The sequence below is a fragment of the Pimephales promelas genome, chromosome 5 (assembly GCF_988280905.1).
Source record: "Pimephales promelas chromosome 5, fPimPro1.hap1.1, whole genome shotgun sequence".
Taxonomy (NCBI): Eukaryota; Metazoa; Chordata; class Actinopteri; order Cypriniformes; family Leuciscidae; genus Pimephales; species Pimephales promelas.
Window position 1 is genome coordinate 26,481,235 of NC_142773.1, and position 18,014 is coordinate 26,499,248.

At 38.2% G+C, this 18,014-nt stretch overlaps 1 protein-coding gene across 1 annotated transcript in view; it reads left to right on the forward strand.

Moving 5' to 3' along the window:
- Positions 1-380: 380 nt before the first annotated feature.
- Positions 381-18,014, forward strand: part of eif2b3 (eukaryotic translation initiation factor 2B subunit gamma) — a 39,648-nt gene continuing 22,014 nt past the window's right edge. Inside the window, exons 1-5 of the mRNA XM_039654737.2 lie at positions 381-667; positions 915-1,071; positions 4,817-4,974; positions 17,297-17,456; positions 17,749-17,860. Coding sequence (XP_039510671.1) covers positions 924-1,071; positions 4,817-4,974; positions 17,297-17,456; positions 17,749-17,860 — 578 coding nt within the window. The 5' untranslated portion in view covers positions 381-667; positions 915-923. The remainder of the gene's footprint in view (positions 668-914; positions 1,072-4,816; positions 4,975-17,296; positions 17,457-17,748; positions 17,861-18,014) is intronic.

Here is an 18,014-nt window from a genome sequence, read left to right on the forward strand (position 1 = left end):
AATGTAATAATAAAAAATCAGTCACTGCATAATGCATACACAAAAACAAATATATTTTACAATTTTTTTTTTTTTAATGCTGTAAACACCCTTTTGCCCTTTTTACATTTAGGCAAACAACTTGTTTGAAGACTACAGTATTATTTACTAGTGTAGGCTATAAAATAAAACAACAACAAAAGCATATAACTTTATATAAACTATATAAATCCAAATATCAGTTCAAATTATCTTTGAATACATACAAATTAAAATAAACAAATAATAGAAAAGGGAAAGTCATCAGACCATTTTCACGCTTTCCTCTATTTTTTTATTTGTATTTTTATTTTCTTCAAAAGAGGAACTGATCTCTCTGCGGAACCAAAGTTTCTGTTCGTTGTTTTAGTACGACCTATTTAATAGTTACGGTGTCATGTCATTATCTCAAAATGTCTTGTTAGTTATTGTAGGCTAATACATATAACATATCCAGAGGTATTCTTTTTGTTATTCGTATTCATTGTGTTTAAATACTTCGATTCTATCGGTTTTAGCAGCAACGTTAAGTGTTTGAAGATAGCGAGTTTAGTGACAGACCGCTCCACATGAGCGTCTGACACAGTGTTGCAGATTTTCACGTGCACGAACTCGATACTCATTATATTCATTTGGACGACCAATAAAGGTGAGTCGACTGTGTGTTTCTAAACCTTTTTAAACGTTAATAACTAATAAGTTCAGAAGCGGTTATTTGTTTGAACGTCTAACGTCTCACTAATGTAGTTAGTGTAGATGATGAAACAAGAGGCATGTCGGGAGTAACTAATATCTTGAAAAGAATGTTAAATCATAGAAAGCTCCATATCTGTCAGTCTGATTCAGTGTTTTCTGAGTGCTGATGTCGAAGACTGAATGTGTTGTTTGTTTTGCAGGTGTTAGGGATGGAGCTGCAGGCGGTGCTGATGGCAGCAGGTGGAGGCTCCAGGATGATGGATCTCACCTATAACACCCCTAAACCTCTGCTACCTGTGGGAAACAGACCCCTCATCTGGTACCCCCTCAACCTGCTGGAGAGAGTGGGCTTTGAAGGTAAATATAGGCTACTGTCATATCAGAAACGTTGTAGTATGTTAGTATAGTTTTAGGATATATCCTGTTATAGAGCTTTATGGATATTCAATTCAATTTTATTTAAGTATATCACTCTTAAAACAACCAAGGTTGACCAAGGTGCTTTACAAGATAGATACACAACAATACAATACTCACACAATAAAGTAATAAAACACTAAAATATACTATAGATATATTCATCTTTCTAGAATATATCTATATACTATAGATATATTCAAATATACTATAGAATATATCTATGAATAGATATATTCATAGATGTATTCATCCACAGATATATTCATCTTTCATCTGTGTTCTTCTAGAACAAATTTATTTCAAATCACTGAAGATTGCTTGACACATTGCAGAAGATTGTTTGACCGCTGTTAACAGATCTAAGAATAATGAATAAGACATTGTGGCTTGAAATTACTTTACAATGTTTATTTTAAGGGGAATTCTTTAGATAATGTATGTCACTTAATTTAATTTGATCAACGCCCACATTTTGTGTGAATGTATCCCTGCCTCTGCTTAATAATTTTTACCCCTCCCCTCCAAGTCATCAGTGCTACTACACTAAACTTATTAGGGGTCCGTGGTTTTATTAAAGTACATTTTATTTTAAAATGTGCTACTTTAGCTGGCTCTACTAGCAGCCGCAGCCTCTCAATAGACTTCCAGAAACTGTCTGGTTACTGATATTCTTCTAAATATCAAAAAACCGGCTGAATACATTAGAAAATGGTAAAAGCCTACTGTTTAACTGGGGGAGTGGTAAAATGAGCCTATTTTAAAAAAAAGTGGAGTATCCCTTCAAGTCAATGTAAAGATGCGTTTACACGATTGAGGCGTTTAGCGTGGTAGATGTGCGAATGAGGCGAATTGACTACCACAGATGATTTTGCTGTGATGGTTTAACTTTGCGATCAATCCGTGTTCAGCAGAGGCTTATATATTTCCTTCATTTATTAATAGCATGTTTTTTCGTTGTGCATGATCAGTTCATATGTGTGGGTAAAATATTGCGTCAGGCTACTTCATGAATTAATAAGAAAAAATATTTTACAATTCCTGCAAATGCAGTGATGAAGTTCATGTTCTCATGATTTATTTTTATAAATAAAAAGGTTTCAAAACATCCCCCCCTCTGTTTTTTTTTTTTTTGACTAATCGGAAACAAGGACAATACAATCTATATTCTTAAATGAAATAATAATACAAAATGCAGTTTCATAGCATACATGATGTCAGCTAGTCTAGTTTCTGAAATATTTGGTTTACAATTACATTGTCTTTTATTGTTACATGGTTTTAATTTTATTTTCTTATTGGAAAGTGTTTTGAGCTGGATTTCTCCCATTAATTTATGGTTTGACTATTATTTTTGAATTAATAAATAATACAAATAATTAACTTTACTGACAGTTCTGTTAAAAAAAGACTGACTATTGCTTTACCAGAAACAGTAACTCTATGCCTGTCAATTGCTTTGCATAGGTTAGCTGACATTGGATTGGATGACATGTTTGGGGGCGGGTTTTGATGAGTGTGTGTGTGTGTGTGTGTGTGTGGTTAACAAAATGCTGAAATTGCTTATTACACACTTAAGCTGCAGGTGGTAATAATTTTCGCAGGCTGCTTTATTTGAACTAATAAAGTCCTTATTTCCTAAATGGGAAAGGTAGGGCCATTTTAACAATTGGCATTCTGTAATGGCATGGTTTCCACATTACACCCACTCGCACAGACCAGCACCCATTTTGCTTCTGATTTTTAGTATCAAGACTCTTTTTGTCAGGGTACAGGAGCTTGATAAAACCAACTAGATTTTGCTGGGGGTTTTTTTTGGTAGCATATTTTATTTTATAAGTCCTAAATTTTAATGTTTTATGTGCCCTAAATTCATGTGCTTAAATGGAAACTCTTTGTGAAGGTGTATTGCCTAGTTGACACTAGCAACAATTTTAATAGTGCTAGTAAGTTATAAAATTGAAATAATCACATTCTAAATGGTTAAAAATAATAAACATTTAAAACCTTTTAATTAATTTTAATGTTTAAATAATAAATATATAATTTTCGTAAAAAAAAAAAAAATGATGGATTGATTGCCCTCCGCAAGTGAATTCTCCAATGGGATTTGTTTAAAACTTAATTGACAAATAATGAAAGAACAGCGTTAGACAAAATGACAAAGAAAAGGAATTGGCAAATGGACAAAAAAACAGCTGGTAATTTTTGTAATTTAAAATGTGCATATAAAAATTTTGATAATACATTAGTTTATTTTTGAGGCCAATTCTCACTGTTCTTGCTTGTCAGCATGTATATTATTACTAGGCTATTGGTTGTTTATTAGTACTTCTAAAGCACCGATGAATGCCTTTTTCTGCATGACCATATTCTAAATCCCTTAATCCTACCCAATACCTAAACTTAACAAATACTTTACTAACTATTATTAAGCCTTAAGTTTATTGAGGCAAAGGTTAAGTTACTTAGTAGTTAGTTATCAGTGAGAATTGGGCCCTAATCTAAAGTGTGGCCAATTTATTTCTAATTGTAGACAGTTTTAACTGTCTATTAATCTGTACATTTCCATTTTTATTTTTGAATTAAGTGTCAGTCCTGATCCTCCTTACTTATGGTTAAATGGTCTTTGTCCTAAAGCCACATATATCATAAATTAGAGAAGTTTATGCTACAATACAAGAAAAAACAATCATCCATACATTTAAAATATTGAAATATTTATTTTTTGTTCTATCCAAAATTGATAACTTAGAACTCTCTGTTCACTTCATTGCTTTAGCAAATTTGAGAGCCAGTAGAGAAGGTGTACCTTCTTGAGAATCTGTGTTTAATGTCTTCATGATAATGAAATGTTTATTGTTCACACCTAGCTGTATTGACTTACGGTGAGATCCAGCTGGTATGGAGTTTGTGGCTATGGCCCTTTGCCTGCCCAGCAGTACAGTATGCAGCTTTATGTGTGGCACATTCTATCCTGTTAACAGCCAGACTGCCAGCCAACAAGGACCTGCAATTAGCTTTTACAAGTTTTAGCACAAACTATGGTAAGTAAGCTGCTTCGTTAGAAAATGTTTACGCAATAAAGCAGGGTTCTAGGACAAAATTCATCCAGTTGGCCAAAAGTCTGTTTCAACGGGTAACACAAATAACTCACAACTCGATTGAAGGTGTTTTGTCTAATATATTTTTACAAGTCTGAGGTATCACAGGTAAAATGCGTGCTGTTCTTAACCAATGGTGTCAAGGAAAAATATCTCTTCCATTTCCCACAAAATCGAATGATCATGTCAGAACTGTTTACAGTGTTTTGTTTACAGTGAATTACTCACCGTGTGTCCTTATAATGTTATTGTCATTTTTGTAAACTGTGCTCCACTCCTACTGAAAGAATATTTTGTTGCACTGTATACTTGTAGTATATGGATAGAATGGTAATAAACTATCTCTAATCTAATTTTATTAATTACACTACCCGATCAAAAGTTTGGGGACAGTAATATTTTATTTTTAAAGAATTAGCACTTGTTATTTAGGAAGGATGCATTAAAGTGATCAAAAGTGACAGTAATACATTCATAGTGTTACAAAAGATTTCTGTTTTAAGTAAATGATATTCTTTTAAACTTTCTATTCATCTGATCCTTAATTCACCTAAGTGTTATTGTTTTTGTTTTTTTTCTAGAGGTGATTGTCATCACTACTAAAGAGGTTCAAAAGGCCCTGGGCACCGATCAACGGCTGAAGACGGACGTGAAGATGAAGTTGGATGTGGTGTGTATTCAGGAGGAATCTGACATGGGCACTGCAGATGCCCTTCGACACATCCAGCAAAAGATCAAGGTGCGTCAAGTGTCGATATCATAAGATTACATTGACTTTCCAAAAATGAGATAGAATTAACTGGATACAATAATTGGGTACAGTCTAGATCTAGAAGATTAAGACTTCTTAAAGGAGAGAGAGGAGACAATAAAAAAAATAGACATTACATGTATAAAACTAGCTATGTTTAATGCTAGGTTATTGGTATCGAAGAGCGCTTGGGTTGAACTGCTTTCCCGCAAAGGTGACTGCAGCTGGAGAATTGAGATGTATAGGTTCCGCTATTGTGTCTGTTGTGAAAGAAATCGACAGCGCATTTATTTTAAAAGATGAACAGAGAACTGCAATCAAGGCTTTTGTCCATCGGAAAGATGTGTTTGCCGTCCTTCTTATGGGATTTGGCAAAAGTTGAAGATGGGACTCAATGAAAACCCTTTGGTCGTTGTGGTTTCTCATTGGTTGCATTCATGTAGGACCAAGTAAAAGAAGCAACACTCATTATTTTGCTACTACTTCCAGCGTGCTTGTAGTTGAGTTCTGTTGACAACTTTGCGTAGCTCATAAAAAAACACACTTGCTGTGTGCTCTGATTGGTATCATTTCATGATAAAAGCAATGGACTATATGCACGGTGGTATTTCCGGTGAAGGTCTTGGGGTGCTGGATTACTTCCACCGATCATAGACTCCAATGTTATACCGACAATTTATATTGGCTTTTATACTCTATGGTTATACTAAAGAAACGTTAGTCACAAAAACTGACAAAACAGACACCCCTCATTTTGTTTATGCTTCTTTTTATGGCAAAAGCATAGCGATCATTTAGTGATTGTTGAACATGAATTAATGAATTCAGTCAGGCGCTCATTTTCATCATGCAAAACTATCTTTACCATAAGAGGTCCTTTTAAACTTCATTAAAAGAATATTTACTTAAATCAGCAACTGATTAAGGAGCAAACAATCATCTAAATCAGACTGTGCTTTGCTGTTTGGTAGGGGTGTAACTATGTTGTATTGCAAATATATCGCAAAATAAAATATCCATCAATATGTATCGTGGATTGTGACAATATTTATTGTGTATAGTTCACCCAAAATGACTGTGTGAGATAAAAAAAATGTATTGTCAGTACTACATTAAACTTCTATATTTAATGTATAATAATGCAATGAGGGAATATTTGTGGGTGCTGAATCTGCTGATAATGTCAAATGTCTTATTTTACCAATTAAAAGTGGCCTACATTATTTTAGAGAGTGACAGAGTGCAAGCATATTCGTCTAAACTAATTCTGTATTTTCAGCTTCAATATCGTGTATATTTTTATTCTGGTGTCACTATTGTCCTGTGCATTGGGTTTCCAAGCCTGTTTATTTACAAACACAATGAATGTAATATCAAATTTAAAGAAGCAGTATGTAAGAAATGTATTTCAAATAATCATAAATTGGCCCTGATATGTCACTAGACATTAAGAAATCATGTTCATTTCAAATATTTGTATCACTGACAACAATAGTCCGGCCAGGATATTGTCATTCAAAAAGTGAAGTTGCAGCCCTCAACTGTCATGTTGTGTTTTGGTCTGATGCTCCACCCTCCAGCTATCTACCAATCACGAAGTCAGTAGTGTTGCAGCATCCGGGTTGCCAGCTCTGCTCTAGTTACCACAGCTACAGATAGAAACGTGTGGGATAAAAAATGTTGGATCCTGCAGCCTATCTGGCAACCTCGAGTCAGGGGGGAGGGCATACACCGCTCTACAGTAATTTGAAACTGATTGCAGTACCAGTTTTGGCCACAATCTTACATATAGCTCCTTTAACATTTTAATCGACAGTACATTTTTGGTATAGCAATAATATCTGGCCTAACAGTTCATAGATCAATGTTTGACCAGCACCAGATTGAGTATCATAATGCTCTCAAAGCTACAAAAGTGGCATATTATTAGTAGTAACATCTCAAATGTTGAGTTCTGTTTTGAAAAGTCAATAATCGAATTAAACCTTGCAGTTTGACTGTCCTACCACCTAGCAGTATAACGCATTTCTCAACTATTTTACAACGAAAATGTAAAATATTTATAACGCTATTGCCTGTGAGGATGCTTCTGAACTTGTTGCATCTCTCTGGTCTCTCTTTTTCAAGTTTCAGTGCTTTTGATTTAGATTTTATTTCTAAACTTGTTTTGTCAATGAATTCCCTACAACTCTTTAGAAAAACTGTCTGCCTGTTAATGTACCCCACATCATTGCTATTGCTATTTCCACTCGATGCAGGGAATGTTTCTTCTGCTCAAAAAATGTCTGCAGTTACACCAGTTCTTAAAAAGCCAGGGAGCGATATCACCGATATGTCAAATTATCGACCCATTTCCAATTTACATTTCCTAGCAACAGGGCTTGAGCATGTGGTTGTTGGCCAACTCGTTACTCATCTCTGTACGAATAGCCTATCAGAAATTTTTCAATATGGGTTTAGATCTGGACTAGGGCTGCACGATTAATCGCAATTTACATGTAATCGCACTTAAATCGAGATGGCTTATCGCGATTTTGAAATTGAAAAGGCTGCGATTTATCTTTTATCACAGCTCGTCATTGTTATACGCTCTATAAACACTGCTCAATCTGAAAGCACTCTGAGTTGAGTGAGTCGCTTATAACGTGCATTTGAAAAAGCAACTGGCGTCAAACATCTTTCCAAACATGGGAAGCATTTATGAACCTCTTGTCCAACAAAAGACAACATTTAATAACATGTATTTACTCCAAACTCACTTCATAACGACAGATGAGCATAATTTGTGAAATATGTTTAATCAATCAAAGCATTTGAATCTTCTGTTTATTCAGCTACAGCGATAGGGATTTCCTGGAATGATGCGCAGCATTCTACTTCTGGCGGGGCATATTTGGCGTGTCGGCGTGAGAGCGCCCTCTGGCGTTCAAATGGAGCAGAATTTACTACCGGTCAGCCGTGCTGCACTGAAAAGCTGGGGCATAAAATATCGCAGCCTTTGCCAAATCGCGTGCGGTTTTATTGTGACTAATCGTGCAGCCCTAATCTGGACACAGTACAGAGACTGCTCAGGGTCCTGAATGACCTCCTCGTTATAGCCTACTCTGGGGTTTGTGCCAATTTGGTTTTGTTAGACCTTAGTGCTGCATTCGATACCATATGTCACAGCATATAGACAGATTGCATATGTGGACTGGTCTGCCTGGAGCTGTGTTAGGCCCCGTCCACACTACTGCGTTTTCGTTTAAAAACGGAGACCTTTTGCTACGTTTGCACCTCCCGTCCACACTAAAACGGGAAGAACGAAGACCTAAAACGGAGAAGTTTAGAAACGCTGCAGCTGCGTTTTGCGTTTTGAATCTCCGGAGGGCGTTTTAGTGTGGACGAGACAAAACGGAGGAGTTTACAAACGATGACGCAGAGGCTCACGCTCAGCTCTATGATTGGGTGTCATCAGTCATGACGTATCTTTCCCTGATTCGCCAACCACTGTTTACACCGGCGCGCGCATGCCCAGTGTTGGTGAATGGTCACGTGATCCACGTTTTCAGTCATTTTAGTGTGGACGGAGATAAATTCTAATACGCAGGTAAAACGCTAGTGTGGACGGAGATCGTTTTCGTTTTAATTCTCCGTTTTTAAACGAAAACGCAGTAGTGTGGACGGGGCCTTAGACTAGTTTAAAGCTTGCCTCTCAGATCGTTCACAATTTGTCTACCTGGGTACTAACAGATCTCAGACTGGGCCTCTGTGTCACGGTGTCCCTCAGAGGTCAGTTTTGGGTCCTGTTTTTTTTAGCGTTTATATGTTGCCTCTTGGGCAGATCAAAGAAGTTTGACAATTAAACATCCATATTTTTGTATTCCTGCCCATGGACAGTCAGATCAACAGGGGGTGTGCCAAAATCAAAAGTGTATTATGGCTGTTGACGTTTTTGACAAAAGGGAACACCATAGCCCTTTTTCTCTTGTTTTCTCTAGTCATCTAGCAGCACTATTTCAAGAAATGTTTCGCTTATCAACTGCATAGACGATCAAGACTGGAAAGCTATTGTGTTCCTTGTTGTGATCATAATTTATACCTTATATTTGGACTGTGAAATGATGTTGAATGTGATAAAGATATTATCTACAGAAGAAATGTAGCATTTCACTGCTTTAAAGAACTGCCTAGATAATATTTGTAATCTGGTTTGTAGCCATTATTGATGTAGCAACTCATTTGACGTGAGGAGTGCCCAGCGATGACGGTGGGGTCATAAAAGAGTTAGCAACACAATGATGTGATGGATTTTCATAACTGAAAAACATTATGCTCAGAGCATAGTATGGTGACTAAATGGAAGAAACATAATTGCAGCATGAGCATGCACGTCCATGTAAGCATGAGCGTGTGCCCAGAAGCGTGTAAAAGCCTGGCAGGCGTAAACATAGCCTCACCTGTCTCCCCTATGAGCTGGCCTGGGGTCAGTGGAATGATGTGAGGGGCAGATCCTGTGTTCTACAGGGGGATCTTTGATCCGTGCTGCCCCGCACCGATGGGTCCAACTCCACAGAGTGCCTTCTCCTGCTGAAAGCCCAGCAGCCAGAGACCACTAACTCCACAAACACATGATGTCAGAACCCTTTTTCAACCCTAAAACTGGCATTCATGGGTCTACTGGACATGTGTGAGAGTTGTTGTGTAGATGGAATGGGAAGATAAGTTAAATAACATACTGCTGTGTGTGTTATTTGCTTTTCCTTGGCTGTGGTGTAGTTTAGAGGTTAAAGATCTAGGCTAGTAACCAGAAGGCTGTTGGATCAAACCCCACAAGTGGTGATCCATGAGCTTTCAGTATTGTACTCTTTAAGTACTGTGGAAAATATCACAGTCTCATTAAATTTGTACTTTAAAAAAGTATCTGTCTAAATCTGTCAATTCTTTAATATACAAATAATTAAAATATTAGTTTAAAATGGTCTCTGAAGTTTTCTCGTATCAAATACCTTGAATGTTTTTTTTTTTGGGTTTTGTTTTTTGCACAGGTACTTAGTTTGATCCAGGAAATCCATTGCAACCTTAAAGGGATACTCCACTTTTTTTTGGGAAATATGCTCATTTTACAACTCCCCTAGTGTTAAACTGTTGAGTTTTACCTTTTTTGAATCCATTCAGCCGATCTCCGGTTCTGGCCGTACCACTTTTAGCATATAGCTTAGCATACATCATTGAAGTGCACAAGCCCATTAGCATTTCTCCCAAAAAAATTACCAAAGTGTTTTGATATTTTTCCTATTTAAAACTTAACTCTTCTATAGTTACATCGTGCACTAAGACAGACGGAAAATGTAAAGTTGCGATTTTCTAGGCTGATATGACTAGGAACTATACTCTCATTCCTGCATAATAATCGGGAAACTTCACTGTCGTACCATGAGTGCAGCAGGCGTAATGTTATGACGCAGCACCTGAAAATAGTCCCCAGCTTCTAATGCGACCGGGACTAAGTTTGTGTAGTCATCGCGCCTGCTGCACTAATGGTACGGCAGTAAAGTGTCTTAATTATTACGCAGGAATGAGAGTATAGTTCCCTGCACATCAGCCTAGAAAATCGCAACTTCACATTTTCCGTCTGTCTTAGTGCATGATGTAACTGTAGAAGAGTCAAGTTTTAAATAGGAAAAATATCGAAACGCTTTGGTAATTTTTTTGAGAGAAATGCTACTGGTCTTGTGCACTTCAATGATGTATGCTAAGCTATATGCTAAAAGTGGTACGGCCAGAACCGGAGATCGGCTGATTGGATTCAAAAAAGGTAAAACTCAACAGTTTTACTCTGAAGGAGTATTTCCAAAAAAAGTGGAGTATCCCTTTAAAAGGGTGTTTCTTTTATCAGTTTCAAATTGTAAACTTTTGACCAAATTGTCATGTTGATATTATAATTTGTAATGAAAGTAGGTGCATTAAATTAGAAAAATACAAAATAAAAGTTTTGCACCCCACTATACACTGAAATCATTTTGGATAGAAGCAGCTGCTAAAAGAATACTTTCTTTCTTGGGTCAAAATATTGTGATGCATTAATTTGCGCATAAAACTTATGAAAGTGTAAAATCTCGGAGAGTGGGATGTCTTAAACATGTGTGAACGCTCATCACAGGAGATTAACTCTCAATAAATCTCAATGCAGTGGAAAGGGAATGTTGAGGAGGAGGGCTTGCTGGTGCACGCTAACAGCACAGATGCTTTTATTTCTAATCCTGGAGAGAAATGAGAGATTAAAAGCATTGAGTTGCAGAGCCCTCCAGTGCACGAACAGCCCCACTACGTGTTGAGAGATGAGCGCTGGCAATAGGGGCCCTAAATCCCTGTTTATTGTACGGCGTAAACACATAGTCTACTCCCTTGCTTCAGCAAACACCACGGACATAATGGAAGCATCTGACAGAGTGCCCAACTCTTAAGGCTCTCTTTCATGAGCCTGTGTTTGAGTTCATTCTGATGCATTGAGTCAATGTTTGTACAGAAACGGAATAATCTTCGTGTTGTGTAGCATTCTGCCTTCTTTTGTTAGTAATAAGGCTCCAAGTTCACTGGGATCAAGTCATTCCCGAACGACTTGTGTACTAATGGTTCCTGAAAAATGTACGTTGTTACCATCTACTCCCTGTCTAGGGTTGAGAGAGGGTAACAAACTTAAATTAAGAAAAAGAACGTAAACGTAAGTGTGGAGGGTTCCCTTCAGTCCTCTGCCCCAGACATGTGAGGCCAACACTTGATAAAAAAAGTAAAATCATTTCTTGTATTTAAACAAAGAAAATGGAAGCTTTCAATCTTCAGGAGGAGGTCAGACCAAAACAACAAACAAAAGAGGAAGCTTACTATTGGAAGCAAAACTAAATGACCTACACAGGTAAAAGAAAATGCTTCCCTCAAAATAGAATAAAGTAGAATAAGCAAAGAATATGCTTCCCTCCACTTCGTGACTAACCAAAACAAGTGTTAATATATAAAAAGAAAAAAGTGACTCAATCTCCCTTCTGCTTTCCTAAACAAACAAAAAGTTAATATACAGTACCTTTTAGTTACCAAACTAAGTTATTAAGAAGAAGGGAAAAAAGAGAGATTGTCTCACCAAAAACAAGCTCAACTGTACACGGGGACAACATACCAGTTTCACACTTAAGGGGCATTTACACTGAGCTCGTTTGCTGTGGTCTGAGCCCGAGCGCGTTTGTTCCCGGCGCCCCCTGCAGTGTTGGTCTGGTCTCACACTCAACTTGATTCTATCGAACCGTGGTGTGTTTGCGAGCATATTACGTCATTGCAAACGTGCACGGCGCATGATAGAAAACCTCCAGGTAGTCTCGAGTTCGGTACCCCAGTGCGCACCCGGGTCCCTTGACAGCATTCACATTAGCGATTTTTCATACGGACTAAACTGCCAGTGTGACAGCACCCTTAGTTGCAGCAACATACAAGTCTGGGGCAGGGAAGAAGTGAACCTCCTCAAGCAGTGTTCACTCTGCTCTTTAGCTCTGAAACTCTCCTTACGAGCCTCAGGTGTGCCTAATTGGCAGCAATCAGAGTAAGGGGGAGACTGAGGCCGTTTCTCAAAACCAAGAATGCAAAGAACGGACTTGTGTTCTTGGGAACTCACGAGGTGACGAGCACACAGAACGCTGCTGACAGTTTGAGACGATGTGTTCTTGCTGGTATTGCGCAATAGTACCCCCGCACAGACGCCGTCTGCAGTGCCCAAGCCTAAGGGATTACTCTACATACACTACAATGTAATGTATATTCATAACAATAAAGCATCACCCGTCTCATTTTAATTCTGCTTCTGTTGTTTGTTTGTGTACATCACTAGGCAACGGCGGGAAAAAAACGCCGGTAATATTCAGGTAACTTTTGACCTGCCTCTCTCTGCTTCCCGCTCCTTCCGCGAATGCCGAAATGAATTATGGGATATTTCTGCCGTCACGTTCACACAAGTTACCAACCGATGCATATCAACTGATGGGAGTATCAAGAACACATCCGGGATTTTTAACTGTTCATGTCTAAATGCAAACTTGTGTATTGGGAAAGTACTTGGGCCGCGACTGATGACGTTTTACAAGTCCACAAGAACACAAGTACAGACAAGAAGGCATATTGAGAAACGGCCTGACAGAGCATAACCAACAACAATTTAACAAAGTAAAATGCATATCAAAAACACTTTTTATATAATGCGTCCCCAGGACGTAACTACGTATACATCTTTGTTTGTACCAAGTGGTCTAGAAAAAGTAAATCTGAATGGCATTGCTTTTTTTTTTTGTACAAGTAATATTTGTGAATGCCACTGAGTTAAACCAAGACTTATGTCCTCAGTTGCTCTCAGCTTGACAGACTTGATAGGTTTTTTTTTTTCAGTTAGTAACTTTGTCAAAATGTTTTTTTTTTGTTCTCAGTGTTGAATAGCACTTTCTGTCTATCTGTCTGTCTGCCTGTGAAATTTGCAATGTAAATGCGTTTGTATTCAATACAACTTAACACAGTCATGACAGCCAATTGTAAGCTTAACTACAAGTGTCTTTAGTGGCAGACGAGTGTGAGTCGAATTTCTCCTTCCCTTCCTTTTTATTCCCTCTTATCCTGTCCTCCTCTCTCCACCCTCTTTTTCCCATCTCTTCCTCTGCTCTCCTCTTGGGTGGTCTCACCTGGCTGTCCCAGGGGGCAGCCAAGCAGAACTGGAAGTGTCTGTGGGTGGCCTGACCTCCCTGTGCCTCTCCTCCAGTGCAGTGCAGAACCACGGCCTACTGAAAGGCCCAGCGTCAGCAGCAGTGGCGCTCAGATGATCCAACAGCTGACGCCCACTCCAGACCTTCACAGGCTCTGCGACTAAGACAGGCCGCTGATCCAGCCTTCCTACACTGCTCCCCTCCCGGTGGCCAAGAGGGCACGGCGTTGTCAGGCCTCAGGCATTTGGCCACTTGTCGAGTCCCCTCAAAAATAGAAACCCCGGCTATGAAATGTTAAGTGGTTAGAGCTGCAGCGACAGATCGATTTACTTGGGTGGTTTACGATGGGTGGGCTGGCATTGGTGGCATTTTTTTGCATTTCATCCCATACATTCCTGGTTGACTGAAGTCATTGTGAATGTTTTGGCGATAGCCATTTATGTGGTTGCTTTGCCTTCAGTCCCAGAGTAAATAAAAGAAACACAGAGCGGAGTACACAATTCCAGACATTGCCTGCCCATTGGCTACTTTGAACCACAGCAGTCACCATTCTTAAAGAGGTAGTTCACAAAAAAAAAAAAAAAAACGTTGTCATTTAAGTAACCTCATTCATGTTTTTTTTCCATATCATGAATGTCAGTGGAATCCAGTCTGTTTTGACCCCTTTAGCAAAAAGAATATGATTTACATATAATAATTTACAGAATTGTTTCTGTGTGTGGTCTACCCCTTTAATTCAGTGAAATTAAACTGGTAACTGAGAAACAGGGAAAACTGTGTACAATGTGTGTACAGTTTTTCCATTTTGTTGTAAATATCTAAAAATAAGGAGGGAGGTTTTTTTTAAACAAGCCTTTAATTCAGAAATCACTAAATGAAGCACATTAACCCAGAAATTCTATACAAAAAAAAAAAAAAAAAAAAAAAAAAAAACATGTAAAAAAGCTTATGCAGAACAGGTCAATTCTCTCTTTTGTAATAGAATTAAGCAGTTACAATGAGATGGTTTGGTACAACTGTAATGTGTTTTTGTTTGGTCATTTATTGGCAACAGACAAAATTCACAGAGCCAATATTTACAACACCATGGTTTTGGGTAAGGTGGTTATATATGGTAGCCCAATTTTGAAAGTAAAACTTTTTAGTACTTTAAAAAAAGATCCTTATGCTAAATTTGTAACCAGTAAAATATAAGCAACTGGAAAATCATGAGGCCTTTGAAAATTGTTGTGGACAATAGGGGCCTTTGGAGTCAAAATGTTGAAAGTCGCTCAGCGGCTTTTAGCAAGGACAGAGTAGCCGCTATATAATTATCTTTTTGCCAGCAGACTCTCCTCTGTTTGTTTGCCAAACTGTTTTTTTTTTTTTTTTAAATGGATGATTCCCAGAGGTTTGAGATGTAGCGTGCCATCATGTCAACCTTTCTCACTCATTGTGACACCCAGAAACACTTAAAATAAGGTAAGACGCAAACATGTTTTAGAAGAATAATTGATGCATTGACTTGATTGATTTTTTTTTTATTATTATTATTAGAAAAAAATTACATAGTGTACCTAAAAATTAAATGAAAATTTAAAAAATAAAAACCAATTCAGTGTATTAATAAAATCTATAATAGTGTCTCGATGATACTAAAATAACCCTGGCTTGAGAAGCACTGTGATAGACGTTGCTGAAAAGCACAGCCCCTTGGGTCTGATTACTTTAATTAAACGCCGGCAACAGTAGTATTATATGCTCAATATAAATAAATATAATAAACAATTCTTCTGCCAAGTTATGTAGTTCATTAGTCTAGCTGTTGACAGTTTACGGTTGGCAAACAATGCAGTAATTTAAGTAGATGGGTGATCAAAAGTAATGTATCAGCTGTTGCTTTGAATGTGCTTTAATAAGTATGATATGGACATCTTTTCTGTTTTGCATTGTATTGTTTCCTATTTTTGTGAACAAAGAATGACGAATAATGTCATAAGTACTAATACGTTTTACAATAGCTGAAGTCTGAAGCATCTCAGATTTTCTCTCCAAATTAGTGCAGAATATGTACACATTAGTGCAGAATGTGTGTGACTCTGGTTTTGCTGTGGATTTGTGAGGTTTTAAAAGTGCATTAGCTTGAAGTCATTCTGCGTTTGCAGTGGTCAATGGGAAGGGATTGTTCTCCTTCCTCAGTAGCACAGTCAGCTCATTCTATACGGACAGCGCTGTGCACCCTGTTATCTTTTGAGCATGTGTGCTCCGGTGGCTCCTGGGCCTTCTGCCCTAGGGCCAGAACAAGAGAACCGGAACTGTATCGGAGCGGAGCGTCACGGCAGGGCCTCTCCCTGGGCCTCCCCAATGAGGCATGCAGCTCTCCCTGAGCCAGGCACGCTTTAACGGGCTGTTCTCCACTGCCGCTACCATGTTTATTTATCCACATGCCTGAGATGGACAGACCAGATGGCAACCAGACAACTCAAACAGAAACAATGGCAAAGGCGAGCAGGATTTATCACTAGGTTCCCCTCCATGCCTGTGCTCACTCATACACACACTTAGGCACACATGTGCACACGCAAACTGAGGCAGAGCACAGTGCTTATTTCAGAGATTTGGTCTCTCGTTTTCTCACATCATATTTTAAACTTTTCTTTTGCTGTGCTGACCATCACCATGAGTCTTTATAGAAGAAGTTGGCTGCTTTAGTCCATGGAAATATCTTTTGGTCTGAAGCATTGTGACAGTGTTTTGCATTGGCAAGAACTTCTTTTTCTTTTAAAATATGTGAAAACCTGGTTGTTGTCATAATGTATCATCCAGTTTTAAGAGAACAACATAACATTTAAGTAGTCTAAACTTGAAATAGCATGAAATAGCATGACAAGTTGACCTTGAATTATTGACCAAAACCATGGCAAGATGAACCTAAAATGTCTATTTAGATGAAAACCGACCCAAACCGGCTATAAAAATAACCTTGCTAAGCTAATTTTAACATCGCAGCACAAGTTGTGCTCCAGGATCACTGCCACTTTTCTGAATTCTTTGACCATGCTATATCGTTTAATTCTTATTTTTATTATGTGTGTATGTATTATTTTCTGTAAAAGTACACTGGTATTTAATTAATTACTGTAGTTTTAAGACTCCTGTATGTAAATGGCCTCTGGTTTGATCGACTAATCGCTGTACTGGCATTATTCATTTGGCCATTTAACTTTTAATCTGGTTCTGAAGATGAAATTGCTATTAATATAAATGTTGGTGGTCATGTCATGACAATTAATGAATGATCAGTTTGGGCTGAATTGACCTGGTGTCGGAGCTTTATGTTGTGATCAAGTATGTTTGTATAGTATATTGAACTCTTTTATGCTGAGTGTCCGTAGCAAATAATTGGAAAAAATTGTCCATTGCCACAAAAGAACATTTTTATTCAAGTATTTAAACCCAACTGATCATTTAAATCCCTGAATGTAATCATTGTAATTATGTGTAGAGAACATAACGTCCTTCCAGTGGACATTAAAATCAAATTGTGGGTGGAAAATTTGGATTGTTCTGTCTTTATTCTGGTTTAAATAGGATTTGTCTCCTTTTCTCTCCCACAGACAGACATCTTGGTGGTGAGCTGTGATTTGATAACGGATGTTGCCCTGCATGAGGTTGTAGACCTCTTTCGTGCACACAACGCAACCCTGTCGATGCTCATGAGCAAAGTCCATGAATTCACAGAGACTGTCCCTGGCCAAAAGGGCAAGAAGAAAGGAGGTACTATCACTCATACACATGTGATTGACAAGGAAAAAGATGGTGTGGTTTTGAACGAGTGCTGTTGTTGCACCGTTTCCAAACTACTATTTATTGACCGTTTCCTCTTTCACTAATATAAACTGAATATGCATCCCAATGGCCTGTATAATTTTGCATTCCTGCAGATCTTTCGGGTTGTTGACTGGCCATGTGTCTTAAGCCAAAATACAGTTTGACTATACTATATCTCGCAGTAGTACTTTACGAGCTTGCTATGGCTATGACAGATTGTAATTGTGCTGTGTGGCAGGAGAACAGAGGGACTTTGTGGGTGTGGACGTCACAGGGAAACGGCTTCTGTTCATGGCCAATGAGGCAGACTTGGAAGAAGGCCTTGTTCTCCGGAAGTCCATCATGCGCAAGTAAGTGTCAACATCACTTCAGAGCTGCTTTTAAGTCCACTTTTGTATGCCCCTCCCTCCATCTCGTTCACTCAAATGTACGTCATTGCTTGCGTTGCACGAGTGCCCACTTCTGGCGGATACCTTGCTATGGGGTATTTTTTTTTTTATTGTG